The sequence below is a fragment of the Mycteria americana genome, chromosome 7 (genome assembly GCF_035582795.1).
Source record: "Mycteria americana isolate JAX WOST 10 ecotype Jacksonville Zoo and Gardens chromosome 7, USCA_MyAme_1.0, whole genome shotgun sequence".
Taxonomy (NCBI): Eukaryota; Metazoa; Chordata; class Aves; order Ciconiiformes; family Ciconiidae; genus Mycteria; species Mycteria americana.
Window position 1 is genome coordinate 41,725,718 of NC_134371.1, and position 26,352 is coordinate 41,752,069.

General features: G+C 59.0%; 2 protein-coding genes across 16 annotated transcripts in view; one reads left to right on the top strand and one right to left on the bottom strand.

Moving 5' to 3' along the window:
* The first annotated feature begins 466 nt into the window (after positions 1-466).
* PRKAB2 (protein kinase AMP-activated non-catalytic subunit beta 2) lies at positions 467-8,814 on the top strand. Of its 5 annotated transcripts, none has more exons than XM_075508082.1 (9): positions 467-520; positions 1,685-2,388; positions 3,339-3,516; positions 3,748-3,914; positions 4,817-4,910; positions 5,504-5,624; positions 6,863-6,996; positions 7,308-7,376; positions 7,874-8,814. In XM_075508082.1, the coding sequence occupies exons 3-9, from the start codon at positions 3,355-3,357 to the stop codon at positions 7,949-7,951; spliced, it is 825 nt and encodes a 274-aa protein (XP_075364197.1). In that variant the 5' UTR covers positions 467-520; positions 1,685-2,388; positions 3,339-3,354; the 3' UTR covers positions 7,952-8,814. The 5 variants fall into 5 exon arrangements, with proteins under 5 accessions (XP_075364197.1, XP_075364198.1, XP_075364200.1 ...); XM_075508081.1 differs by lacking the exon at positions 467-520 and adding an exon at positions 1,575-1,591; XM_075508083.1 differs by lacking the exon at positions 1,685-2,388 and having other exon boundaries at positions 473-520.
* Positions 8,815-9,025: 211 nt separating this feature from the next.
* PDE4DIP (phosphodiesterase 4D interacting protein) overlaps positions 9,026-26,352 on the bottom strand; it is a 35,349-nt gene continuing 18,022 nt past the window's right edge. For 4 of the 11 annotated variants that reach the window (XM_075508075.1, XM_075508074.1, XM_075508069.1 and 1 more), the window contains 28 exons: positions 26,037-26,231; positions 24,981-25,124; positions 23,844-23,922; positions 23,210-23,298; positions 22,915-23,031; positions 22,328-22,465; positions 21,880-21,992; positions 20,984-21,111; positions 16,822-16,913; positions 16,540-16,700; positions 16,123-16,438; positions 15,879-16,047; positions 15,630-15,746; positions 15,070-15,544; positions 14,603-14,838; positions 14,330-14,381; positions 13,804-14,021; positions 13,217-13,411; positions 12,417-12,638; positions 12,109-12,249; positions 11,844-11,963; positions 11,574-11,751; positions 11,362-11,486; positions 11,017-11,118; positions 10,270-10,835; positions 10,053-10,191; positions 9,882-9,928; positions 9,026-9,586 (listed from right to left, as the gene is read on the bottom strand). In XM_075508075.1, the coding sequence (XP_075364190.1) occupies positions 9,554-9,586; positions 9,882-9,928; positions 10,053-10,191; positions 10,270-10,835; positions 11,017-11,118; positions 11,362-11,486; positions 11,574-11,751; positions 11,844-11,963; positions 12,109-12,249; positions 12,417-12,638; positions 13,217-13,411; positions 13,804-14,021; positions 14,330-14,381; positions 14,603-14,838; positions 15,070-15,544; positions 15,630-15,746; positions 15,879-16,047; positions 16,123-16,438; positions 16,540-16,700; positions 16,822-16,913; positions 20,984-21,111; positions 21,880-21,992; positions 22,328-22,465; positions 22,915-23,031; positions 23,210-23,298; positions 23,844-23,922; positions 24,981-25,124; positions 26,037-26,231 (4,707 nt within the window). In that variant the 3' untranslated portion in view covers positions 9,026-9,553. Of the gene's footprint in view, positions 9,587-9,881; positions 9,929-10,052; positions 10,192-10,269; positions 10,836-11,016; positions 11,119-11,361; positions 11,487-11,573; positions 11,752-11,843; positions 11,964-12,108; positions 12,250-12,416; positions 12,639-13,216; positions 13,412-13,803; positions 14,022-14,329; positions 14,382-14,602; positions 14,839-15,069; positions 15,545-15,629; positions 15,747-15,878; positions 16,048-16,122; positions 16,439-16,539; positions 16,701-16,821; positions 16,914-20,588; positions 21,112-21,879; positions 21,993-22,327; positions 22,466-22,914; positions 23,032-23,209; positions 23,299-23,843; positions 23,923-24,980; positions 25,125-26,036; positions 26,232-26,352 lie in introns of those variants that run through there. The other 7 variants (XM_075508073.1, XM_075508067.1, XM_075508068.1 and 4 more) reach the window with 7 other exon arrangements.

Here is a 26,352-nt window from a genome sequence, read left to right on the forward strand (position 1 = left end):
CCGTGCCGAGGGGACCAGGGACCATGCTGCGTGGGCTGCCTGTCTCCGCTGTCCGTCCTGAGGCATCTGGCCTGCCCACCCCACAGCCGGCCTGCTCACCACCTTGCCAGCCAGCTCCCCTCACAGCACACCCCATAGCCAGCCTGCCCACCCCGGAACCTGGCAGCCCAGCCCCACAGCCACACCCGACCTCTTTCCCGCCACCCCCGGGCCTCAGCCCTAGCTCTGCCCTCAACCGACATGGCCGCCCGCCGGCTGCGGCGCGGGTGAAGCCGCGCAGCCCTCAGCCGGCATGTCCGCGCGCCAGGCCGGCCGCCCTTAACAACAACGGGCGAAGCCGCCCTCAAAAAACATGGCGGCTCCCGGCAGCGGGGAAGCGGGTCCGGGGGGGGGGGGGGGCGCGGCCATAGAGCGGCGCGCGGGGGCGGGCCAGAGCGCCCCGCAGAGGCTGGCGGTGGCGGCGGGGGGTGTCGCCATTTTGGACGGAGGCGGAGAGCGGGGCGGCGGCGGTGGCGGCCAGGTGGGGCCGCGGTCGGGGCCGGACCGGGCCCAGCCTCGCGGCGGGGCCGGGGGGTGACAGCGGGGTGTCACGGCTGGCCAGGCCGCGGGTGGGTGGGTGGCAGCTGGCCGGGCGTTGCTTGGCCGGGCACTGCTGCGGGAGACGGTGGGTGAGGCTTGGCTGGGCGTCCCCACGGGTGACAGCGTCCCAGGGGTGACACCGCGGTGGGTGACGGTGGCTTGGACCCCTCATTTGCGTCTGGCCCCAGCCATACCCCGCAGCCGGCTCAGAGCCCCTCAGGAGGGCCCTGTCCCTTGCCGGTGCGGCCCGCTTCTCCTCAGGGCCACGGCAGACGCTGCTTCACCGTGACCTGGCAGGGAAGGGGAGCAGACGGCCATGGGCCGAGCGTGCCGTGACAGCCCTGCCACCGCCACCGCTTTGCAGAGCCCTCGTGCCAGCCATGCCTGCTTGGCACAAGTCCGGGGGAGGGAGACTTTCCTCTCCCCGGGTTCCCAGCTCATCCCCTTAACCTTATGGCAACCTCACGGCTGAGCTCTGGTTCCCTTCTGCAAAAGAGGGAGGTGGGAGAGTCCAGGCGAATCAGGCTTCCCTGGGTAACTCCAGTACCAGGAGGTGTCAGCCGAGCAGGCTGCCCGCAACTGAGGGTGCTGAACAGAGACTCCATATCTCCAAAATAAACCCTGTCAGGCTGCCTGCCAGTGTTTCCCGGTGCGGGTCACCGGCCAGGTGGGAGAGGCAGCAAGCGTGGCACATTTCAGGGGGAACTGGTGTATTTCACGTGTCATTTTCAGAAGCAAAGTGGGTAGGTGGGGCTGGGTGAAACTGAAGGGGCTTTGTGATCTGGCCGGCAGGCACCCACCTTACTGTGGACTGCAGTTGGCAGTGGCTTGCTGTCAAACTGGAAGCGGCTGCGCTGAGACGCTGCGGAGGTTTGATTGGGCTTTGGTATGGGCAGCGCTTCCATTAGTGACTTGGATGTACTTGTGTCACACCATCAGAGCATGCTGTGCTACAAGGGCTTGTCTGAACACAGGAGGGTTTGAGCTGTAGAAGTTAATTCAGTGAAACCAGGTACCACAGGCTGTGCTCAAAGAGCTCGCTGTCCCGGTGCAGCAGGGTGCCTGTGTGCACGATGCAGGAGGTGGCGTGATCTTGTCTGCTCAGGGTTTCAGATGCCACGCGTCAGAAAGGAGCCACCACTTGGGAGAAACCTCAGGAGGCATTTGGAGAGCGTGACCTGTAAGGGACAGCTAGAGGGACTGGATTCCTTTTAGAGAAGAGAAAGGGAAGCTTTCACATCTGTTAACACCTGCACGTATCTCTCAGGTCTGTCTTGGTACAATAGGATGTTCAGCCTTTCCTACCTTCCTCCCTGTAGATGAGAAGTAAGGGAGCCTTAGGGGAGATACTGGGGAAGAAGCTCCTCAACAGAAGGTCTAGTTGGGGCAGGTTTTGTGAGGAGCTGGCTGAGCCTCCTCCAGGGCAGAGGGGGAAGATGTCAGAGCAAGTGGTGCAGCTCATCTGGCCTGGATCTTCAGGTACACTTGATCCTCACTGAGAGGTGGTGGGGGTTTGAGTTAGCTGTCCTCTTGAGCTGCCTTTTAGCCTTCAGGATTTAAGAAATACTTTATTAATTGCTCCCTAATGTTCTAAAGCCTGGCTTTGGCTGGCAGCCTTGCCTGGCACCCTTCATATAACTTGATCTTCTAAACAAGTCCCCAAATGCTGCAACTAAGTGCATGAAGCAAGGCTGGCTGTCCTCTTGCCTTGCCTTGCAAAGCCCATGATCGGTGTGGTAAGCTGAAAGCTGCAAAATAAGCCTGGGAAGGGGGCAAGAACCCCGATCCATCTCGGCTGCTGGAAACTAGGTAAGGCCTGAAGAGTCTCATGTAGCTTGCAGTGGCTTTGTTGTTTGTCCCAAGAGGTGTATAGTTGTTCATGGCTTGGCACTGTATGGCCAGCTCTTCTGCTTTGCATTCTCTGAGCTGGGTGAGATCAGGGATGAGAGCCCATCTCCAGCTTCAGAGTGGCACTGAGGCGGATGGGATTGCCCTTCCCTCATCGTGTGCCTCCGGATGGGCTGGGCAGACGCTGGAGCACTCAGGGTGGTGCTGCTGGTTAGGGTCACAACGGGCGGACCTCCTCGCCGCGCTGTGCTGCAGGCTTGCCTGGTGAATCATAAGCGAATGCCATCGAGAGCTGAGCTTTTTGCAGACACCATGGCATTAGCCCCACACCTTGGCCAAGCTCCAGCTTGGGCGATTCCACTCAGACACTTTAAACGTTCCTGTCGCCTTTGCCAGGCGCGAGGCTCCGCTTTTCTGCCCGCGAGCTCTTGGAGACTTGTTGGGAGCTGTTAAACAGCTGCTACTTTCACTCTCCGGCTGTTTTCTTGCTGGGTGTAGGGGATTTGTCTGTAGAGCCTGACCATGGGACTGTGAAAGAGGCTCTGTTAATGCCAAGCAATTGATTTGCCAGTAAAGGTTGGCTTTATTTTTCCCATCGGCGCCTCTACTATGCTGGCTGCCGAGGGCTTGTGTGGGACGCAGCGTAACTAGTATTGGCTTTGCAGTATAACAATTACCAGCTTAACTAGAGTGATGGTTCATACGGATATGGCTATAATTAGGTCAAGGTGTCTTGTTTGTTAAATTCCCCTTCAGCTCCCAAACTTGACAGTGGGAATGAACTTTGGGCCTTTTCTAGGATTGCTGCCAGTCTCCCCTGGCAAAGAGCATTGGGAAATGGCACCTTTGCTCATCTCCTTGCTGCCGGAGCCTGCAGGCACAGGCACACTGCCGTCTTCTCTCTCCCACAGGGGCTGCTGAGCTGTCATGGGGAACACCACTAGTGAGCGAGTGTCTGGGGAGCGCCATGGCTCCAAGTCCCACCGCTCGGACGGCTCCGGTGCCCCCCACCCCGCCAAGGAGCACCCGCACAAGATCATGGTGGGCAGCACCGATGACCCCAGTGTTTTCAGCTCCCATGACTCCAAGGTAGGCGCTGACCACTGCCTTCCCTGTCCTGCCCTCTGGGGCCCTGGCTGAGGCTTCAGCTCAGTGGCCATGGGGGGCTGTGCTCCAGCCACGTGAGGGGTCTGTGGAGAGCTGGGAGGCTGGAGGAGTTCTGTGATGGGATGTGCAGGTGGGCTGGGAGAGGCCAGAGGGAAGTAAATGTGGTCCCAGTTGTCTCTGTGTCTCAGTCAGGCTCTGGTTTTCTTTGCTCAGATTCCTGGGGACAAGGAGTTTGTGTCGTGGCAGCCAGATCTGGAGGAGTCAGTGAAACCGTCCCAACAGGCTCGTCCCACTGTCATCCGCTGGGCTGATGGAGGCAAAGAGGTCTTCATCTCTGGATCTTTCAACAACTGGAGCACCAAGATCCCACTTATCAAGAGGTAGCCGGTCCCTCAGGTCACTCTATGTTCTCCTCTGCTCCATCGCAGGGAGTGTTTTCCCTTCTCTGTGCTGGTTGCTGTTCCCTTTACTCACCTGGCTTTTCTCAGTTCACCCAAGCTGGAGGGTCTGAGCACAAATACATAGTCAGCTTCTTCCCTGGGTGGTGCTGCGTGGTGGTGGGAACTTGTGAAACAGAGGGACAGGACAGGGTGGGCCACTGTGCTTGCCCAGCTGGTTGTCACGCAGCACCTAGTCCTGGCAGCAGAGCCCTGCCCAGGTACGCGGCAGTCCCCTGGAAGCTGTCAGCTCTTCCCTTGGCTGTGGCCTTACCCCACACTAGTGTTGTTGTTGCCAGCGGGGTTGTTTATTTGTCCCTCACGTGTCTTCCTGCCCTAATGATGTTCTCGCTGTTCCACAATACATTGGTGATTTCTGTGGAAACACTGTGTAGGACTCTGGGCATAATCCCAGCAAATCATCTGGAATGGGTTTATCTCAATTGCAGGCTTAACAGAGCTGCTACGCTTGCTGCCCCTGTCCTGCAGTGCCAGCACGGGGTTAGATGTTTTGCCCATGCATCCTCTCCAGTGTGTCTTGCGCAGGGTGTCTGCCATGCCGATTTTCCCTGGGCACACAGAGCAGGTCTGCAAGCTGGGCTGCCTCCTGTGCTCCTTGCGGCTGGACTCCTGCGTTTGAGCCACACTAGTGCTCTGAATGCTTGCGCCCGTTGTGTCAGTGCCTCAGATCACTGATGATGAGCAAGCCTAACCCTGCATGAAGGTGTTGGGGTAGAGGGGCTGGGCAATGTATGAAAAAGTGCTGTTTTCTGGGACCCCACGGAAGAGCAGCATCCAGAGCACCGATGGGGTAATGCTGTTGCACGTCTTTTCTCTCTGCACAGCCACAATGACTTTGTCGCTATCCTGGACCTCCCAGAAGGAGAGCACCAGTACAAATTTTTTGTGGACGGCCAGTGGGTCCATGACCCATCTGAGGTAATGCTCAAAGCTTTATCCCTGCAGATCTTGTCTTCTTCAGGGGACTAGGCATGATGTAACTGCAGCAGAGGGGGAACAGGAAGAGCAGAGGGTATCTGCGAAAACGAAAGGGGCACCTCCATCCCATGAGTCCTTTCAGAGGCTGGGCTCTGAGTCCTCTGGGCTTAGACATGCTGTATGGGGGAGTGTCAGGGAGGTACTGAGGGGCAGGGAAACACCAGAAGACCTTTAAGCCCTGTTCAGAATTGATGACATGGGAAGACGGGCGATGGGGTCAGCACTCACTTGCAGGTTCTCTTTCGAACTGAATCGCGCGGTAGCAGCATGGGAAGGAGAGGACACTTACCCATCGGCATGTAGCAGGATGGAGGATGAAAATAGGAGGTGATGTAGGAGCCTGGGAGTAAAGGGAAATCCTCCCAGGGTAAACAGCAGAGATCTGCAAGCATAGAGCAGAGCTAGACACTGGCCACCTGCGCTCTGAGTTAATGGCACAGCAAAGACAGCTTGGGCTGGGAGGATCTAGGAAGCATCGCGTGTGCTTCGATTGGAGGTAAACGTAGGAAGACTCTTACCTCAGTTCTCTCCAGCCTGTGGTCACCAGCCAGATGGGGACGATTAACAACCTGATTCACGTCAAAAAGTCTGACTTTGAGGTGTTCGATGCTTTGAAGGTGGATTCCCTGGAGAGCTCAGAAACCTCAGGTCGGGGTGAGTTTTTTGTGGCATTACAGCTTTGCATGTGCTATTTTCCACCTCCTCTGCTCTGAGACTCGCTGCTCTGGGGGTGAACAGACCCCCCGAGCAGAGGTGTGGGCCTGCACCCAGGAAGAGTAGTGTTTGGCAGCGTGTCTTCAGCAGCCCACAGCTGAGGCCTTGTCTCCATGGAGGGTCTGTGCTGGTGTAACTTGTTCTGTGCTAGCACCGTCCCAGAGAAGGGTCAGTGCCTGTGCGTGGCTGAGGCAGCCATTTCAGACTGGTGAACACCGGGAACATCACCCCTTTCTGTCTGCTCAACTGTGAGTAAGTCATCTGATCTGGGGTACAAGCTAGGTGAGAGCAGGATCCAGGTTATTTTCAGCAGCCGCTCTTCGTTTTCATGCCAAGGTAATTTGTACTAGTGCTAGCACATCAGAAACCTCCGTCTCCACTTGTGTTACAGCAGCAGGTTAGGTTACCGCGCAGACACCAGCAGTGCTGGCTCAGTGTGTAATGCTGGCAGGTAGCTCAGTTGTGTTTCGGTCCAGGGTGCTCTGGGTGCAGCCTGCTGTCCCTGGTACAAAACCCATCTCAGATACAGCCTCAGCTCCACATCCTTGCCCAGCCTGGGCAGGTGATACTTCACTGGAAAGAAGCCAGCAAGCAGCAGGAGCTCCAGGGAGGTGGAGCCGTTCCAGGTGCTGGCTGTTCCAAAACAATCAGGTCAGATGTGGCTGGGAGATATGGCCAGTCCAGCTTCCAGTGACCACAGGCTCCTGTGGTTCCTCTTGGGCTGAGCAGCTGCTCAGTCTGGACTTCCCATCTACCCTTTCTGGGACCTCCTTGTCAGGCAGTTCTGCAGCACCAAGAGCATGCAGGCGTGCTGCTTGCTGTGCCCCTGCTGCAAAGGGTACAGCTCTGGGGCAAGCCAGCTGCTTGCTACAGGGAGAGGGACCCAGCTGTGCTGAGAGCCATGCGCAGGGGTCTTGGGGTGGATACCACAGGGTGCTTGTGTTGTGTCAGTGCACGTACCAGCTTACAGCCCTGCTTGGAAATGCCCAGGGCTTGCCTGGCTGCTTATTCTGCTGTGAAAAGGCTGAGCTGTTGCTATAGGATACATGGCCATGGCTCATGGAAGATGTTTGTGCCTGAAAGACCCTGCTCAGTCCTTCTCAGCATCTTGGGAGCTGCTCTGTGCTCGCCAGTCCTGCTTTAGCCATTTCATGTCTCCTCCTGTCTCCTCTCTTTAGACTTATCAAGCTCACCGCCTGGTCCTTATGGCCAAGAGATGTACGTATACCGGCCTGAGGAGCGCTTCAAATCCCCACCCATCCTCCCGCCTCACCTCCTCCAGGTCATCCTCAACAAGGACACCAATATCTCGGTGGGTACCAGCATACTGCCTGCATATGGAGAGCCACACTGGGGTTGGAAGGGGAGTCCTGTCTGCAGGGAGCCTGGTCTCCCCTTGGCTGGGGTCTGGCCCTTGGCATTTCCTGGGAAAAGCATCACTTTTCCCATTAACCACGCTGGTTTGGCCCCTTGCTCTGCCTGGTGCTTAGCTGAGCTCTGTTCCTGTTCAGAACAGCCAGAGACACTAGCAGCTCAGATTGCCTGAGATGGCAGCTTCCTGTGATGGCTGGGGCTGGGGGCTCAGGGCTCTGCTGTTCCCCTGTGACACTCCTCTTGTCCTAGTGTGACCCAGCACTGCTGCCCGAACCCAACCACGTCATGCTCAATCACCTCTACGCACTTTCCATCAAGGTAAGGGCAGGTCCTGCGAGGCCACTGGGTGAGGGAAGGGGAGCTGCTGTAGCTCCCAGGAGCCTGCAGCACCTGCAGGGACCAGAACCTGGACAGCTGTGGAGTAGAGACAGTGGTGCAGGGACGGGGGGACCCACACAAGGACAGCTTGGCTGCCTGGTGAAGTGTGGCACATGCAGGGATGTAGGTTGTGGTCTCCTTACAGCCCCCAGTTCCTTGAAGCTGCTTCTCCACAGTGTGGTGGAGCTGGGTAGCCCTGGGCTCTCCTGTTGCGTACCAGACCCTTCCCTCGCTCCGCCCTGGCTCCCTGTCGTGGGTGTTGGATGTGTCTCGCTGGCTGTGAGGCTCGGGACAGCAGGGACAGGCTGGGGCTGCTCCCCGAGCCCGCAGAGCCCTCTTCCTGATGGCCACCTTGGGGGTGCCCTGCTCCCGGGTCGGCGCAACCAGGCTGCATTGAGCTCTCCCACCTGCTCCCGCTGACGCTGTGCCTCTCGCAGGATGGTGTGATGGTGCTCAGTGCCACGCACCGCTACAAGAAGAAGTACGTCACCACGCTGCTGTACAAGCCCATCTGAGCCGGGGCCTCACCCGCCCTCCATGCAGGACACGAAACGCCGCTTTGTCTGCACACACTGGGCCACGGGACTGTGTGAGAACTGGCCACTGGCTCCAGCCTCGAACCTGGCAGGGACACAGGCCCCGGCGATGAGCCCAAGGCTGCTGGGGCCTGTGGCACTGTCCCATCCTACTGGTGTGGTTTGATTTAACCCTTGGTTTCCGCCCACCTGCAGCTACCCTTGGCTTCTGTAAGTCCCTGGGGCCACTTTGTTTGCTGCTCACCAGAATAGCCTTTCCTCGCACCCGACACGGAAAGGGCTTCACCCTACCCATCTTCTCCAGTCTGCAAGGGCCCCGAGGCGGTCCTGGCACTGCCCCCAGTCCAGGCTTCCAAGAACATGTCCTACCTGCTGAAGGTTGCTGTGCTGTCCTGGTGATGAGCCTCCAAGGGCACCTGGATGCCTAGGGGCTCTGGGATACCCCAGCCTGCCCCCTGTCCCACAGCCCTGAGCGTGGGGCCGCCCCGCTCCTTGTGCTCCCCAGGTTCAAGGAGGGCTCTCAGCTCTGGCTGCAGCCCCAGCCCTCTGCCAGGTTCAGCGTCAAGCCCGTGGGAGGGAGGGTACAGCTGGACACAGCCACGCTTACCTGCTGCCAGGACAGCACCGTCAAGGACTGAATGCTTGCCCCGTCCCCCCCATGGAGTGCTGCTGTGGGGCAGGGCTGACCATCAAAGCCAGAGGGTCACCTGCGAATGCCCACGCTGGAGGGGGCCTGGGGAGAGCGGAGCAGGGCAGGTACCCCAGGACCCCAGCTACACTGCCTGCTGCCGGAGCAGTGCCATGTGACAGCGTTTTCTGTATTTATTACAGTATTTATTGTTCTCAGTGCTGCTGGCCTGGTGTTGGCGGGGGGCTCTGGAGCAGCGAGGGGAGGGAAGGGAGCGCCCGGTGGGGTGCGGAGCTGCCCTTGGGGTGCTGGGGTGGGGCTCAGAGCCACCCCCTTGGGGCCAGCTGGTGCCTATGGCACCCTGCGCCCCAGGTAGCTTGGGGAGGGGGGAGCACGGCTGCAGAGACGGGCGTGCCAGAAACACCACAACCTAAAGGAAACCTTTATTGGGGACTCTCTAGCCACTGAACAGAACATGGCATTTCTTACATCTTCCTCCCGCGCTGGGGCCCCGACATGCCCGGGGAGCCCCCAAAACGCAGCTCCGATACCTCTATCTATATACATATACATACATCCATGAGCAGGGATGGGTACACAGCAGGGTTACAAATGGGACCAAGTCCCAGGGCAAGAGGTGCTCAGCGTGGAGGGCTGTGACGCCCCACTCTAAGCACCCTGGGTGGAAGGGGGCGAGCGCTGAAGCACGGGGCAGGCAAAGCCCAAGCCAGCAGCTGGTGCTGCGATGCCAAGAAAAGGCAGGTGGAGGGCATGCAACCACCACAGCAGCCCAAATCCACTAACTGTGTAGCACTGGGCACCCCAGACCCCTGTCCACCCCAGCCCTTGGAGTAACAGGGACAGAGGCCACTCCAGCCCTCCAGTGCGGCACAGCTCGGCAGCCAGCGGGCTGTTCTGTGGCTGGGGCCATCGCTCCCTGCCCTGCCTGGGGCTCACGCGACGGGCAGGGCCTGCTGGGCCTTCACCTGGCAAGAGAGCATGTGTGGCAATAAGGGGGAGCACTGCCAGGGCAAGCCTGCGCAGGAGAACTGCTGTGCCCTGGGGACACGGACAGGGAGGCTGGGGACAGCCAAGGAAAATGGGTCCCTGTGTGTCCCAGCCACGCTGCACCCAGCTGGCCCCTCAGCACCCCCCTGTCAGCCACCACTCTGCCAGCAGAGCACAGGGTGTCTGCCATCTGTGCCCATCCCCAGGGCATCAGGGCTCATCAGGGCAGGGGCACCTGCCCCGATCCTGTGCTGGCAGCCAGGGCAAACTCACCTCCAGGTTCGTTCTGGCCTTGCGCAGCACGTTGTGGGTCCTGGTCACTGCAAGGGAGAGAGAGAGATGGGGTCAGTGAGGTCCCTGTGCTGTGCAGCCACCCCAGGTACATGGGGACCAGGCCAGCTTGGCCATGCCACCCCACAGCAGGATGCCACCCGGGCCACATACGCTGGCTCACAATGAACTGCTCCATGCTGTCCTTGAGCTGGGCTGTGCTGCGCAGCCGTTTGGCCGTGCTCTGCAGAGCATCCTCCCTCTCGGAGAGCTGGGCCCGCAGTGCCGCGATCTCGCCCTGTAGTGCCTGCTCCTGGGACGAGACGAGCGCGATGACCGGCGAGCGAGCATCCGGCCCTGCTGCCCTGCCAGCCCCCAGCCCGGTGCTTACCTTGCCCTGGTGCTGGGCAGGGCTGACGGGCAGCACGGTGCTCCAGAAGGCAGCAAGGAGAGACATGCACTCCTCCAGGACGCGGTGCAGGGTGCTGGCACTGCCCCAGAGGGGCCCCGTGCCCAGGGCCTGTGGGAGAGGGGTGCGGGAGCGGGTGCTGCTGGGGGACCTGCATCCTGCTGCACCTGGGGACTCGCCATGCCCAGCCCAACGCTGCTGGGCAGTGCTGGCAACAGCCCCCAGGCTAGATGCTACCTGCCGCTTGCTAGCCCTGCAAGGCTCGGGGCTGATATTGGGCTCGGGAGCTGCTTTATGCATGGTCCACACAGCAGGGTCTGTCCCCCAGCTGCCGCCAGCCCCATCCTGCCCACGCTTTACCTCCTTTCCCGGGAGCGGGCAGTTGGGCAGCCCTAGCGCCGGGCACGTGAGACACATCAGCTCGTGGGCCAGCGCCTTCCCCTCCAGAATGTGCTGCTCCAGGGCCCGGTAGGTGTCCAGGCAGCCAACGACGTGAGCCCCCATCGGTCCTTCGCTCTTCCTCACTGGTGGGTCTGCCCCACGTGGCTCTGTGGGCCAAGCAGGGCAGGGTGAGGACCACTGCCTGCTCCCCCTGCAACCCTCCCCGACCCATCCCCGGGGCTTGGCTCTGCCCTGGGTGCTCCATCCCTGCTCAGCAAGGGTGGTGCCATGAGTTTGTCAGGTCTCAGCAGCCCTGAGGCACACGTGTGGGCAGGCTCTGGTACCCACCGTCCATCCTCCGGGCCACCAACTTGTCAGAGGGCAGTGGGGAGAAGAGGGGAGCTGCTGAGCTTGTGCCAACATCCCGCACTGGAGGAGATGGGAAGCAGCCTGGAACAAGAAATGTCTGAGCCCCTGTGGATGGCCGTGGCTCCATGCTTGCGGCAGCTGAAGGGCCTTCCCTCCCTTGCTGCCTGCCTGCAGGGCCACCGTGTCCCTCCTGCTGCCACAACAGGAAAGGTGTTTGGGACTGCCCAAGAGTTGCAGAGGGGCCAGGCGCCCCAAGACCAGGAGCTGGGCAGAAGAGCTGGGGCTGGTGAGGGGGTCTAGGGGGGCTGAGTGCAGGTCCCATACCTGCACGGGTCTCGGCGGAGGGGCTGGGGAGGCTCTCATAGACGTGCAGCTCTGCACGCAGGGTCTGCAGGAGCAGGCGTTGCTCCTCACACTGCTGCTGCAGGAGCGTCACCATGTGCTGCAGCCTGCAGAGGGGTGACAGATGGGTCCAGGGCCAGCCGTGCCACCCAGCCCTGCTGGCCCCAAGGCCACAACAATGCCCCAAACCTTACCTGTTGCTGTCCTCCTGCAGAGAGCGCCGCTCGTCTCGGAGCTGCCGGACGCTCTCTTGGCGCTCAGCAAGCTCCTCCGCCAGCCTCCGCTGCTCCCCGCGCCTCTGGCCCAGCTCTGCTTCAGCCTCTCGTGCCCGGGAGCAGGCAGCCAGGAGCGCCTCCTGCACCCGAGCCAGCTCTGGGGATGGAGAGTATGGAGGTGTCACTGCCACCCCACTCAGCCAGTGCCCTCTGGGAGTCGGGCCCGGGACGCTGTTGGCCTGGCCCTACCTTGGGAGAGGTGGTCACACTGGAGCCGCAGGGTCTGGTTGTCCTCGCGCAGAGCCTGGTTCTCCCTGCTCAGCTGCAGCCCTAGCTCCGGCCCCTGGGCATAGACATCACCGGGCAATCCTGCAAAGAGGAGACTGGTGCTGAGTCTCTCTTCTGACACCCCACCGTGCATGGGGTGAATGCCCTCCCATGCAATGGGGTGTGCAAAGGCTGCCCCCCGAGCACAGGGCTCCCCGGCAGCCCTGGCCCCAGTGCAGCACCATACCACTGGCCTTGCTGGTGGAGGCCAGGCGGCGTTCGAGCTGCTCCCGGAGCCGGTCATTGGTGCAGATGGACTCCTCGAGGCGCTGGCGCAGGCTGCGGATCTCCACCAAGTGCTCCTCCAGCAGGTCTGCCCCTGCCACTGCTGAGGAGATGGCTCAGGGCAGGGATGGCTGTGGTGCCTGTGCCATGCCATCCCACTATCCTGCCCCATACCAGAGCCACGTCCCGCAGCCATTCTGATGCTGGGTCTCCTTCCTGTTCCCCCACACCCAGCTGGGATGCCCCCATGCTCTCCAGCACGGACCTTACCTGTTAGCTTCTGGCTGGAGGGATACCCCGATGGCAGGGCCCCATAAAGCAGCTGGCTGGGAGGGGGTACGTCCCAGAGGGCGCGGGTCTCGGTGGCCCCGGGGATCTCAGCCAGGCTCTGCAGTGTGCCGTGTTGGCAGAGCGATGCTGGGGCTTTGCTGCCCTCTCCGAAGGGGCCCATTGGGACTGCTGGTTTTGCTGGTGCCACGGGCAGTGTCACACCTGCACGCACAGGGCAAAGCAGTGAGGAGGGCAATGAGCAGGGAGGAAGAATGGGGGTTACACACTCACGCCACATGCTTTTTGCCCCCTTCTTGCTCTGCCCAACAGTGCAGCTCCATGTCCCTCCATGGTGATCCCTCATCCAGGACACCACCTGTCTTGGTCAAACCCATTCCCCCTGAAGAGCAGAGGCTCTTCCAGGGCTTGCTGATTATGTGACACAAGTTGGAGGGTCTCAGCCCCACTCCTACACAACAATTAACCAAGCCAGGTTATGCCAGGTTATGCCCCTTTCCCAGGGGCCCTAGGATGTGCAAGTGCCCACACCAAGGGCTAGTGCTGCCTCAGGCTGTGTCCATCCCACCCACCAGGTCTTCTCTACATGACAGCCACATGTCCCCATCACCCCCTAGCCAGAGTGACGGGACCCAACCTTGAAGCAGTAGCCCCGGGTAGCAGGAGAAGGGCCAGGGCAGGACAGGCGGGTCAGAGAGGGTGGGGGGCCATGCGGCACAGCACGGCACGGCACAGCACGCAGGGCAGGCAGGACCAACCCCATGCCAGAGGCATGCGCTCACTTTCTCCCAGCTGCCTCCGGAGCATCTGCAGCTCCTGCTGCGCCTCGGCCAGGGAGCAGACAGGGGTCCCACAGCAGCCCAGGAGCGGGGGGGCCGCAGGAGGGGGGGGCCCAGCAGGCAGGAAGGGGGGCAGCCCGGGGGCCAGCGCAGGCAGGGGGGCACTAACGGGTTTGGACAAGGAATCAAAGTGAAGGCCTAGAGACAGGAGAGAGATGGAGAGAGATGTTAGCATGGCTCTGGCTCAGCCTGGCGGGGACCCCTCCTCCCCAGGGGCACTGGGGACCCTGGCATGCCCCGAGGAGCTGAGTCCCCGTGTCCGGAGGCACTGCGGGCTGGGACGGCCCACGCGAGGCCAGTGAGGTCACAGCCTTGCAGGGCTGTGGCACCATAGCAGGCCTTCCCCAGACGCTCCCCTGGAGCCCCAGGTGCTGTGTGCTCACCCCCCGTAGGCTGGCGTTGGGGCACGGTGCTCCACGGGCAGCCCCTGCCCAGGCCTGATGGGCACCTACTGCTGCAGGGACCCACAAGCTACAGAGGGGCTGCATGTCCCCAGCCCGCAGTTGCAGCCCCCGGGCACTCCACAGTACCTGCGAGTCGGGCAGGCTCCTTGCAGCACTGGCTGCACTCGCTGGCCACGTCCCCGTCGGAGCAGGGCTCCAGCCCCTCGGAAACGAAGGAGGTGCTGGTGGCAGAGCGGGACGACTCAGAGGGTGGGCGGCTGCTGCCCGGGGACTCACAGCGCTCCTGCAGCTTCGCCTCCAGGCTCTTGATCACCTTCTCCTTCTCCTGGAGCTCCTGGCTGAGCCTGCAGAGATGACCCATCACTGGGGCTGGCAGGGTGACCCCCATCCCACAGCCCTCCCCTGCTGTGCTGTGCATGCTCCAGCGTGACACCCCACACGCTGCATTCCACCTGTGCTGCAAGGCTGCCCGGAGCCATGGGGTGCCCAGCCCAAGCCTGGGGTTCCCCATTCCCAGAGGAGAGGCAGCCACAGGATGTCTACCTGGAGCAGAGACCCTGAGGGCACCCCAGACCCTCACCCCAAGAGCAGCGATAGCCCCCAGGGTGCCCATGCATAGCAGGTCCCCCAGGCCCTCCCTGAGAACAGGTACCTCAGTGCCAGGAGTTCATGGCTGGTTTTATCCTCCCCATCTTGACGATCTCCTGAAAAACCAAGCCAGAGAGGAGCCAGTCAGTGTCCCCATGCCCCAGGCTGCCTGTCCCCAAACAGAGCCATAGCAGGACAGCCCAGCTTGAAGCGCATAGTCCACACAGCACAAGGTGTCCAAATTGCCCCAGCCCTTCACGGTACCCATCAAAGCATCCCTTCCCGGCCCGCCATGCCCCATGATGCCCAGCCCCAGTGCCCCCCCAAAGGTACTTACTGGTGCCCAGCTTGTCGCTGAGCCTCTCAGCCAGCTGCCTACCCTGGGCCAGCTGCTCCCGAAAGCCCTGGCCCAGGTAGTAGTCGATATCAGTGCCGCGGAGGAGCTCCTCGAAGGACTGCAGGGCATCGCGCAAGTGCTGGGCCAGGCTGCGGCTCACCCCACGGCCCTCCCGCAGTGTCTGCCGCAGGTGGGAGAGCTCCCGAGCCTGCGCTTGGATCAGTGAGTCGTACTTCCTAGGGGGGATCGCAAGCTGGGGGTCCACAGGGCTGCCAGACCCCCCCGGACAGCATGGCAGGGGTGCCATGGGGGAGTCTGTGCACCATCCACCCCTGGGGCTCTGCCCCACCATGCAAACACCCCGGGAGCCTGGCTGCAGGGAAAGCACACAACAAGAAGCCACCACCTTGGGCAACCCCTGGAGACCCTCATAGCCACCCGTCTGGCCCCCATCCCCATGGTCATACCCTGGCCAGGTGGCAGACTGCAGCTCCTTGGGCAAAAGCCCTCCGGGCTTGGTTGCGGGCAGCTGAGCTTCGAGGAGGGTGACGCGGTGCACCAGGTGCTGCAGGTCACGGTGCGCACGCAGGGCGGGCGGGCAGAGGGTGCCGTGGCCGTCCGACTGCCAGCCCTCGTCCTCGTCAGTGAGGCTGTGGGCCGGGGAGGTCAGGGCCGTGGGACCCAGTGGGGGCCGCTCGGCGCCCGAGGTGTAGCCACTGGTGACGGAGACGGAGCGGGCACGGCGCTGCAGGCTCTGGATCACCTTGTTGGCATTGAGCAGCTGCGCCTTGAGGTCCTGGATGTGCTGGCGCAGGGCCCCCACCTCTGCCGGTGCCACTGCTTTCCAGGCAGCCTTACCCACCCTGGGCATCCCTGTGCGGCACGGGGACCCCGGCTCCTCGCCCAGGCTGGGCTCGCTGAATACATCTAGCTCCTCGCACTCTGCAGAGGGGACAGGGCACGGTATCGCTTTTCCATGCCAGATAGGCAAGGTGCAGGGATCCCTGGAGCCGCTGGCTCTCCTTACCGGGGCTGGTGGTCTCGTCCCGGTCAGCCTCGGTCTCGCTTCGCCCGCACGTCTCGTAGCCCAGGTCCTGGAAGTCCACCTGCACTTGCTTGCTGAGCTGCTGGGCATGGGGTTCACCTGCCGGGCAGCCGCGTCAGCTCAGGGTCCCCCTCCAGGCAGGATTCACCATCCCTGCCTCGCATACAGCACCATGCACAGGGCATGCCAGCCTCAGCACAGACCCCCATCCTGCCTGGGGTTTTAACTCACGGAGCAGGACGTGGTACTTCTCCAGCTGCTTGGCTTGTGCCCGCACTGTGGCCTCCGAGGCGGCGAGTTTGTCCTGAAGCTCCTGGCACTGCCTTTGGCCCTGCACCACCTGGGAGCACAGGTCCGCACCCAGCCCCGGCCAGCCCCCGCCAGGGTCCGTGCCCTCTGCCTGCCAGAGGGGAGACAGGCTGTGAGCTCCCCACCTCCATCCCCATCCCAATCCCCTTGTAGCCAGGGCACTTACATGGCTCCTGTCCCCTCCACTTGGGGTACCAGGGCAGGGTCTCTTGGGCACGTCATCCTGGGATCGTGCCTCCAGCGCTGGGCGTTTGGCAGGCACAGCTCCCCTGTCTGCCAGGACCCCCTGGCCATCACTGCTCCCACCAGCCGGGCGGTCCCCGAGGGTGCTCCGGCTCTTCCGCTGCAGCCTGCAGGGCTCGGGGGCCAGGGGGGCACCCGGCCCAGCCTCCTCCTGCTCCCCACTCTCCAGAAGAAACGTGGCTTCACCCATCCGCTCCTTCAGCTCCGCGTTCTCCAGGCACAGGCTAAGCATCGCCTTCCTGGGGGCACACGGCACTGTAAAGGGCAGGCAGCGGCCAAGACACGGGGTGCCTCCTTGAGCTGCTGCCACCCACCAGCACCCATGACCCGGGGCTCTTGCCTGATGTGGGAGACAGAGGAGAAGCCGGCTTCCTCCAGCTGTGCCTTCAGCTCCCGCAGCTCCTCTTCTGCCCGCAGCTCCCGCTCTGGCATGGCAGGTGCCATACTCCCCATCACGGTCCTCTCAGTGCCCCCACTTTCCTTAGGAGCCTGGTGGCTGCTCTAGAGGGACAAAGACAGAGGGTGACAGGGACATTCCCGAAGGGGCTAGGACACAGTCTGGCAGTGGCGCAGTGCCCAACTCTGCCACCCCTGTTCCCGGTGCCATGCTGCCCTGACTCACGTGCTGGGTTGCCATGCCATGGGCTGCCTCCTCCTTGATGCCGTCAGTGAAGTTGGTGCTGGCATCATCAGCATCTATGCCTGTGGCCTGACCTAGGGGACAGCACAGCAAAACAAGGTGCTCAAAGCTGTGGCAATGGCGACACTGCCTCTGTCCTCTCCTCCCTGGTGATGCCCATGGCCACTGGGGGCAGCCCCAGGGGCAGGTGCCTGCTCTCATACATGCTTGGTGCTGAGGCTCTCCCAGCAGGACTGAGGTCTCCCCGCTGTGCCCTGCCACCCCCTCTCTACATGCTGGAGCTCCAGCCCAGCACCTTGTGCTGGCCCTGCACCAAAGGAGGGGACAGCCCCAGCTGCCCGCAGCCCCAGGGATGGCACCTGCCCCATCCACATCTCTGCCTTCACACCACCTCGTGCTTGCTGCCCCAACACGCACGCGTACATGCCACCCACCCTGCAGCCACTTCACAAGCCACAGCCAGCAGCAGCAGCAGCACGTGCTCGGGCAGGGAGCCTTGCTGGCACTGCCCCAACCTGGCAGGAGTGCGGGGATGCACCCCACACAGTCGCCTGCTCGGGCAGGGGCAGCTCAGGGAGGGCACTAACAGCCACCCTGCCCTTGTCGCCCAAGCCCTGCTGTCATGCGTGGCACTGGGCTCTTTGCAAGCCCTACACTGGCCTCGCAGAGCTGCAGCAGAGCTGAAGGGACGCTTGCATCCATACCACAGCATGCAGGGGGCTTGGGCCCACCCTGCCCCACAGAGCTGAGCTGAGGGCATACTCTTCTGCTTGCACATAGCTCTGCTCCCAGCCCCTTGGTGCAGAGCCCTGGGCAAGGGCTTGCACCCCTTGTCTGGGCAGCTTTCCTCCCACCCAGCTGCAGGGCTCTGCCTGCTCTGCTTAGGCTCAGACTGCCTGGGCTGGGACAGGGGTGTACACCCAATCCCTCTTCTGCCCAGGGAGAGGGGAGCTTGGACAGGGCCCAAGACCATCCCCTGGGGCTGTGCAGGGACAGGTTTTGCAGCTGCCTGTGCCCCACAGGAGATGCAACTGCTTTGCCTGTGGCCAAACCCATCACCATCAGGACTGGAGGCTCCAGGCAAGGCTCAACACAGAGCAATCCTGGCAGGAGAGAGGCCAAACATCAGTGGTGAAGCAGCAGCCAGCAGGGAAGCATACAGCTCCTAGCAGGGAGAGCCGAGGACCAGCCAGGAGCACCCCGTGCAGCAGGGCAGGCGGTTGCACAGCACACCGTGCACATAGGTGGTGGCACACTCAGGAGACCCACTCGTGACAAGCAACTGCCAGGAGGTTGCAAAAATCAGGGGCACCTCACTGCTGAGACTGGGCAGACATCACCCTGTGTGGTGGAACCTGTTCACGGAAGCAGCCGTGCCTCAGGGAGCAAGGGCAGCCATTGCAGAGAAGCGCTGTTCTGGGAGCAAAACGCTTAGAGGCAGCTGGAGGTGGCAACAGCACCCCTGTGAAGAAGCAGCTCCCATGGGTGGCATTCAGCATAGCCAAAGCACAGCCCTGTGAGCCCCCAGGGACACAACCTGCCAGGTGACAAACAACCTAGGGCTACAGCTCAATGCCTGCAGGGCCCCGAAGGGTGAGGGCTTTGCTGGGGGGCCGAGGGCCACGTGCACATGGCTCTCAAGCTGGGTCACCCTGGCTGACAGGCCAGGGCAGGGTGGCTCACAGGCAGCACAGCTGCTCTGGGGACATAGGAGAACCTCTTGTGCCAGGACACAGCACCCCACTTCTCACCATCACCCACAGCTCCGCACAGCTCCCAGCGCTCCAGGACTGGGGCAGAAAAAGGGAGTGCAAACCTCAAGGAAAAAGAAAACAGGGGAAGAAGAGGAAGCTGGTGCTGTGGGAGCAGAGAAGCGTGCACATCGGGCAGACTGTGCCCAGGCTGCTCTTCACCAAGTGCTTGAACTCTCCATTGCAGCAGGAGCACACCAGGGTGCAAATTCAAAGGGACAGGGGCTGCTCAGCTCTCTGTATATTACCAAAGGAGACAAGAGATGCAACCCCAGCACTATTTTTCACAGACTCCTCTCCTTCATACCTAGCCTGAAGGCAAAGAGAATTAGTTGCATGGCTTGAAAATTGCACGTGGCCCACAGGCACAGGACCCCCAGGTGCACTAGAAGTCTTCACACTGCTGGGAACAAGGGAAGGGAAGCAAGGTCCCCGGGGAAATTGAGAGAGGAAGGAGAGAGCTCCACAAAGAGCTATGAGACAGCACAAAGCACTGCACAGTCTGACAGAGGGTGCTCTCAGGCATGGGATGCTCAGGCTGGTCCTCCTGCGGGGCAAAGGAGTGCCCAGCCAGGGACATCAGGGATGACGAAAGGAGGCCCTAAAGAACAGATCAGAAAAGCTGGGACACATCAGCCTAGGATAATGCTCCCCTATGGGGCACTGTACAACAGCAATGCTAGCAGAGGCCAGGGACAGATCTGTAGCTGAACACACACACAAGAAGAGATGGGAGCTGCTGGAGCACCAGCCAAGACTTCCCTCATGCCATGCCAATGAGTCTGTGCTGGGTCCTGGGCTCCATGGTACCTGAGGGACCAGGGAGCCTGCCAAGCATCAGAGCCAGGATGGAGGAGGGAAGGTTGAAAGATAAGGACAGGGACACAAAGGCTCCTACAAAGTGAGAGGCAGAAGGAGAAAGAGAAGATGGTGCCACACAGAGAAGTGAGAAGAAGGGAAGGAAGATGAAACGCAAGAAAGGAAAAGCTAACAAAGTACCAGAGCCGTCCAGCAGCCACCAGCTGTGTCCCCTCAGGCCACATGAGAACTGCTGAACTCACCACACAGCTAGGTGCCAACCCAGAGGAGCAGTGCTGACCTGCTGCGTGTGAAGGGAGAGCTGTGCTGCCTCCTACCCCTGCCTGAGGCAGGGAAGAGAAGACCTCAGCACAGGTGCAAGGCATGGGGTAAGCGGTGCCATGTGAAACAGTCACAAGGAGATGTGCAGCAGAGCAGTCACAGGTCGAGGTGGCGCAGCCCAGCAAGACAGAGCTCTTCTGCTCCACTCGCTCCTAGTTCAGCTCCCCCAGTGAGCAGAAACAGATGCTCAGAGGTACAAAATTTGCTCCTGACGCCTTGGGAAGTGATGGAGTATAAGACAGCTGATCCATAGCCCGCTGTGCATGGTAAGCGCTGGTCATCAGAAAGCTGTTGCTATTGTTCTTCAGCGCTCACACCAGCCCCAACACTCCCAGAGGAGGTGAAAGATGCCCTGGAAAAAGGTATGCAGTGGTGACAAGTGGGACTGCCCCCAGCAAAGCAGAACTAGGGCCCAAGGGGCATGTGGAGCCTGTAAGTGAGTCGTGCGCATACAAGGGAGGGAGCAGACCCAGCCCAGACCCTGGGAGCAGGGACAGGTCTCAGTCACCCCAAACCATCTGTCAAAAAGAGAAGGAAGCTCTCCCTTCAATGCACTCACAAGCCAGGCTGAAACAACTTACAGCTAGGAGGGGTGGAGGGGTAGGGGAAGAAAAAAAATCAGTAAAATCATCAATACGGGAGTAGGATTTGGTTTAAGCATAAAATGAATCATTGGTTCTACACTCAAGACTTGTGTAAGAGCCACTAGGTCTTGTGGCCCTTCTCAAATTCTCTGGCTCTGGAACCCACTTTTCCATACACCCCTTCTCCTTTTGGGCCAGCCGCCATCAACCCAAGAGGGGGATGTCACTGGGTAAGAAAAAAAGGTGAGGGAATACAAAAACTCACACTCATGCACCTGGGAGATTATAGAGAACATTTGGTGTTTCCTTCAGAGAAAGGGAATCTTTATTTGGCCCATGGGGGTAGGAGGAGAAGGGAGATGAGGGAAATCAACTAAAATGGAATGATCTGAATGTGCAAATACATCAGTGGCCACCAGGGTGGGTCAGACAAGAACATACACGAGACACAGGTGGATTGCACTGATCACCATTTCCAAAGCAGCTCAAAAATAAAACAAAAAAGCCCTGGACCAGTTCTATCGTACCATTACTAAGTACCAAAGCAACCCTCCCAGAGTCAGTGAGACAGGCTCGCTCGGTTAGTGAACCATTTCCGTGGCAGGCGGGCGAGCGTCAGTGCTCAGAAGGCATGCTGGGGTAGGACTCTCACACGCTCCTGTTCCCCACCTCCTATGGTGCCCTGCGTCTCCAGCCTGCTCAAACACTCCAAGCTTCTTCCAAGAGCTTCTTCCAGCTGTCCCCGGAGCTCCTGGACCCCCTCCAGCTCCACCTGCAGAGTGTGGTCTCTCGCAGTGCTAAGCAGACACGCCGCACAAAAGGGAAGAGGGTTAGACAGGCTGCAGCAAGCACACACCAAATTGGCCCCTCCATCTGGGACTGCCACCTACTGCAGGCACAGGCCCTGCATGCTCCCCAGGCAGCTCAGCCACCTCTTGCCTCACCTCTAAAACTCACCAGAGCACAGCCATCCCCAAAAAAGGCTCCAGGCCATGCTAGGGGACTCCTAGTCACAGCTGTTCTTCAGTACTTACTCAAGCACTCCATTTATGTGCTCTCTTACTATCAGGTAGCTCAAATATCCCAGAGGCTGCAGCCCCGTGAAGGGCAGGGGATTAGTGCGGAGGACAGAGAATGCAGGCCATACTGTGCTGCGGGACAACCGCCTGGATAAGCACCTAGATAGATCTTTATCAACCCAACAGTTGGTTGGGAATTTGACAGTAGCCTCTGAAAGGTGGCCAAAGTGTGGGTGGGAAGCTGAGCCGGGAAGGGATAAGCCAGGGAACAGAGATGGAAATCCCAGGGCCTGAACAAGAGGTGGCAATGGGTGGAGTTTACGTAGCATTTAAAGCTGGTCACTGCAGCCTCTTCAAGGGAAGAAGGCAGCCTAAAACTTGAACTCCCAAAGCCACATTTGTCTGATTCTTTGCCTAGACTCTCTCTTTCCTACTGAGGGTTCTCAGACTTGCAGAATGACTGCTTCAGGGACTGCCCCACTGGACCACCCACGCTTGCCCCAGCAGCAGAGGAGGGCAGCACGGAGCCAAAGCAGCCTCACTTACCTGTCTGGGTGCGTGTGAAACTTTACCAGGCTGCCATAGAGCTGCCTCTCTGCCTGGAGAGCCTCATTTAACCGATTCCTTTCAGCCACCAGCCCTTCCAGCATCAGTAACAACTGGTTGGAGAGAACAGACAAAATGCAACACTTAAGAGGCAGAAATCGAAGGAGCCATCTCGCTGCCCCAGAGAAACAGGGGCTTCCCCTCCCTCTCTTGCTTGTGTCCAAGTGATCAAGTTGATCAGTGTCACCTCTGGACCTCCAAAAGACTCTGCCCTTGAGACAAGTGCTAAAGGGAACCAATCCTCTCCTCCTTTGTATTCCCCCTATCGTACACAGCCAGCTTCCAAGAACAAGCACATCTCAGTATATCCAAAGGCTGAAAACAAAGCCTCATAGCTGAGCACCAGCAGAAATAAACACATTCAAGCTTGCCCCACATGGCACACTACCTGCTGCCTTCTGCTTCCAGTAGCCTCTTGTCCTTGTGACTCTGCTATGGCCACTTTCTCCCGAAGCACCAGCACTTCTTGTGTCAGCCTTTCCACGGCTGGAATTTCTTCGGGATCCACCAGCTGCATCTGCAGATCCTGAAAACCAACAGCAGGAGGGCTCAGTGAAGAAGGGATCAGTAACAAGGACAGCTGGACCTTCGTAATCCTCCCTGGAATGCAACTGCCAAAAGTTTCCAGTGTTTGGGAAGACCTAGGTCTCCTAAGACAGAAATGCCAAAACACCCAGAGTGTATTAGGCACAGACAACAGCCCAGAGCAAGAACTGAGAAGGGACACAATGCACTCTGTTTAAAGGACTCAAAGAAGGGTGTTTGGTACACAAGGAGCAAAAAGCCAAATAACAACAACTCTGGGGGTTTGGGGCCTTTGCCTTCTGGCCAATGTAACACAGAGGGTTGTAGACAAACCAGCAGCAATACCATCCATGGACAGCTAGCCACATTACTCTGAGGATGTGGGGAAAGAAAGAGACTCCTCTGCAGCCTTCCCAGGCAGAACTGACCCAGCACAGCACGTTATCTCACCTTGATGAGGTCCTCTTTGATCTGGATGGTCCTGGTCAAGGACTCTATATCTGAGGCCTGCACCTGCAGCTCTTCCTCCTGCGTGGCCACGACAGACTGGAGAGCAGTGAGCTCCCGCTAGGGAGGGAAAAGAAGTCCATGAAAGACTTCAGAAAGCCAAAACCCCACTGCAGGCTGCTGCCCCATTTCTCTCACTGGGGGTACCCTCACAATAGGGGGGTCCAAAACCTTCAGTGAGGGGCAGCCCAATGGTCTCCTGTAAGCAAGGAAAGATCAGGCTCCATCACAAGCTCACCCTGCTTTCCCTTTCCTTCTTTGCCATTAGCTCCAGCTCTTCTTTGGCATTAACAAGATCCTTCTCCAGTTCTGCTGCTGACACCGTAACTGCAAAGACAGCTTGGTTACTGCAGGGTTACCATGTGTCAGCTCCAACCCCAGGATCAGACAAGAATCTTTCTTTGGCAAGACAGGTCTATGATGCTTGCATTCCCCATCACACTGCCTCTTAGTAAACACTCTTCTTCCCTGCTTGATCCCTAAACAGCAGCCCAAGGCAACAGCAATATCCCAGGCCTTCTGTCCCACCCCTGGCAAAGTGCAGGTGTCCTGGCCCCAAAGCAAAACCCTAATCGGTTGCACTTGTCTCAGCCCAGCCTGAACCATAAAGTCAAAAACCCTTCACTGGACAGCATCAGCTCTCGAGTAGAAGCACCTCACCTCAAACCGGACACCAGCCTTTCTGTTTCCTATACTCCCATCCCGAGACATCCCTGAACCATCGCCCAAAGGGGAGGCATTTTCTTTATTTCAAAATACTCACTCTTGCTCAAAGCTCTTTACTCTCTCAGTTTCATGTAACCATGTTTCCCCCACAGCAAGCAGCCCTGGTCATGTTTGGGGACCTTGAAAGAAGCTGTCACCACACTCACCTCCCTCTGTCCTGCAGCTGCTGTCCTGCTGTGGGGGTCCAGCAGTGGCTGTAGCTCCACAAGCTCTTTGCAATATTTTCTGAAAACACAAAAGCCTCCAGGTTTGCACCTTTATGGGGAACCTAGCACTCGCAGCTTCCCCATAGCTCCAGGATTGAAGCAAAGCTGTTGGCTGCTTTGTTGATGCTCTGAAATGTGAGAAACCAATGAAGGGGATCTAGCCAGGCAGTGGGGACAAGTGAATTGCACCCAACCTAGAAGCTGTATGTGTGGGCAACAGGGCTCTGGCCTTGTTTTATCTGGCACTAGGAGGTTGCTGGCAGTGAGCGCCTTCATTGTGAGGCTTAAACAGGTTCCACTCAACTGCAGCAAACCCATCTTTCAATTGAGACTCTACAAAGACCTACATCTTCATGCAAGGATGTGGCCCAGACAGACCATGCAGGAAGGAAAAAACAGAGCTTGGCCCATATACACATCCCTGCAAGTCTCTAGAGCTCACTTTGATCCTGGGAATAGAAATGAGCAACCTGTTTACAGCTGCTTAAAAACGTTCAACATGCCAGCTCACCAATAAACCATTAACAGCTGCTCAAGTAGGAGCACGGCATATGTAGCCTCAGAGTTGTGTTCAGCCTCAAAGGGGTTTTTAGCAAAGCTGCTTTAAAAATACCAACTCCAATTGTGGAAGAGACAGCAAACAGCCAGCAGGCTCTGCCAAGAATTAGTGGGATCTAAAATTAGCTCCCTTGTCCCCTCCAGAATGTGACAATGTCAGGGAGGGGATTACAATACAGCAAGGCAGTCCAGCCCAAGGAAGGACTGGGTCAATGCTGGAAGGTCAGAGGGTGGATTTCTTTCATACTCTCACGTGCCCTAAGGACTCAAATACTGCCTGATCGAAATGCAAGGAGACACTGAGTGACAAAGGCTGGTGGAATCAAGATCAGAACATCCAGGCAGCATTTCTGCTCCTCAGTTTCTTCTATTCCTCCTATAGGAAGTCTCTTCCCTAATCTCACTTTCATTTCTATCATTCTCTGTGGTGGTCCCCTCTCTCCCATTTCCTCCTGTTGCAATCAGTTCTCTCTGGAGCCCTGAGGCCACAGGCAGAGAAACGCAGTGCACGATTCTTACTTGTATGGGCTGTTTGTCCTGCTTCAACAGGCTGGCACCAGCCAACTGGGTCACGACAGGCTCCTTCCCCAACACATGCTGGCGTAGGAGTTGTAACTCGCAGCTCCTTTCAGCCAAAGCGTGCGCCATCTTCTCAGCAGCCATCTGATTGAGCAGAAAAAATAGGGAAAGGCAGGGCTGTGATCAGGGGTAGGATCCCTGTCCCTCACCTTCCTTACAGACTAAGGGAAACCATCTCAATATTTATCTGTCACTTCAGACTAGAAGTGATCTGCAAACCAGCCTGGGAGCTACTGCTCCTGGCCACTCACAGCAACTCCACTGCAGCCCTCCCATCTCTGCTTGCCAGACAGCTGCAGCAAGGCTTGGCCTCTCTGCCTACAGAGGAACAAGCACCTCAGTTTCTCACAACCCATTCAGGAAGGGAGAAAGACAGGACAAAGAGGAAGAGACAGTGCTTGGCCTTTTAGTCCCCTTTTTATGAAAGCAAACTCAATGCAAAGTATCTTGGGTAACACTGAACCACACCCAGTGCACAAGAGTAGGCAGAGCAGGAACTGTGGCTCTTTAAGTGGCATTTACATGCCCAGGACCATGCACTAGTTTGACTAACGTGTAAGTTAAGAGGCAATGAGCAGAGCTTCCTCAGACTTCTGCGCTACACAAGAAACAACTCAGCCTTCCTTTCTGGTCTGTTAACACCCACATGAAGCAGCATCCCTCCAACGGCCCCTCTGCTGCCCCAAGCCCAGGAGCATGGATATCTAGGAGGATCTGCACCTCCTTCCCCACCACACAGACAAACCCTGCCCAGTCCACTTAATGACAGGGACCTCACACCTGAACGCTGCTACAAGAGCTGCTGCTTTGTAACTGCTCCCATGTGATGGGTTGAGACCAACCTAGAAATGGCTCATGGCATCTCATGTGGTTCTTCAACACCCAGCAGCTCCACCAGGCTACAGCAACAGCAGCCAGAGAGCAGCTTCCATTTGCTTAATGCAAGGCAGAGCCATCCACCCCAGCCTCGCCACTGTGGCACTGCACACAACTCACTCTGCTCTGCTGCTCCTTGGTGCTCACAGCCTGCAGCAGCTCCCGGATTTCAGCATCATGCTCCATGGTCTGATGGTTCCTGTCACTGAGGAGATCCTGCAGCATTTTCTCCTTGTGCTGGAGACGCAGGCACAGCTCCTCTGTTACCTCACTCTGTCCTGGGCTCAGCTTGCACAGCAGAGTTGCTGTAAGCTCCTGAACAAGGTGGAGGAAGGGAGAGATGGAGAGACATTGCTACCATCAAACTGCAAGCTGTTCAGGGAGGAACAGCTCTTCAGCCTGGGTGTAGCTGAGAGAGCAGTGTCTCAGCAAGCAC

Coding starts and splice junctions, on each gene's coding strand:
- PRKAB2 (XM_075508082.1), top strand. CDS start 3,355: ATGGGGAACACCACTAGTGAGCGAGTGTCTGGGGAGCGCCATGGCTCC. Junction 3,517..3,747: donor TCAGCTCCCATGACTCCAAG/GTAGGCGCTGAC, acceptor TTCTTTGCTCAG/ATTCCTGGGGACAAGGAGTT. Junction 3,915..4,816: donor AAGATCCCACTTATCAAGAG/GTAGCCGGTCCC, acceptor CTCTCTGCACAG/CCACAATGACTTTGTCGCTA.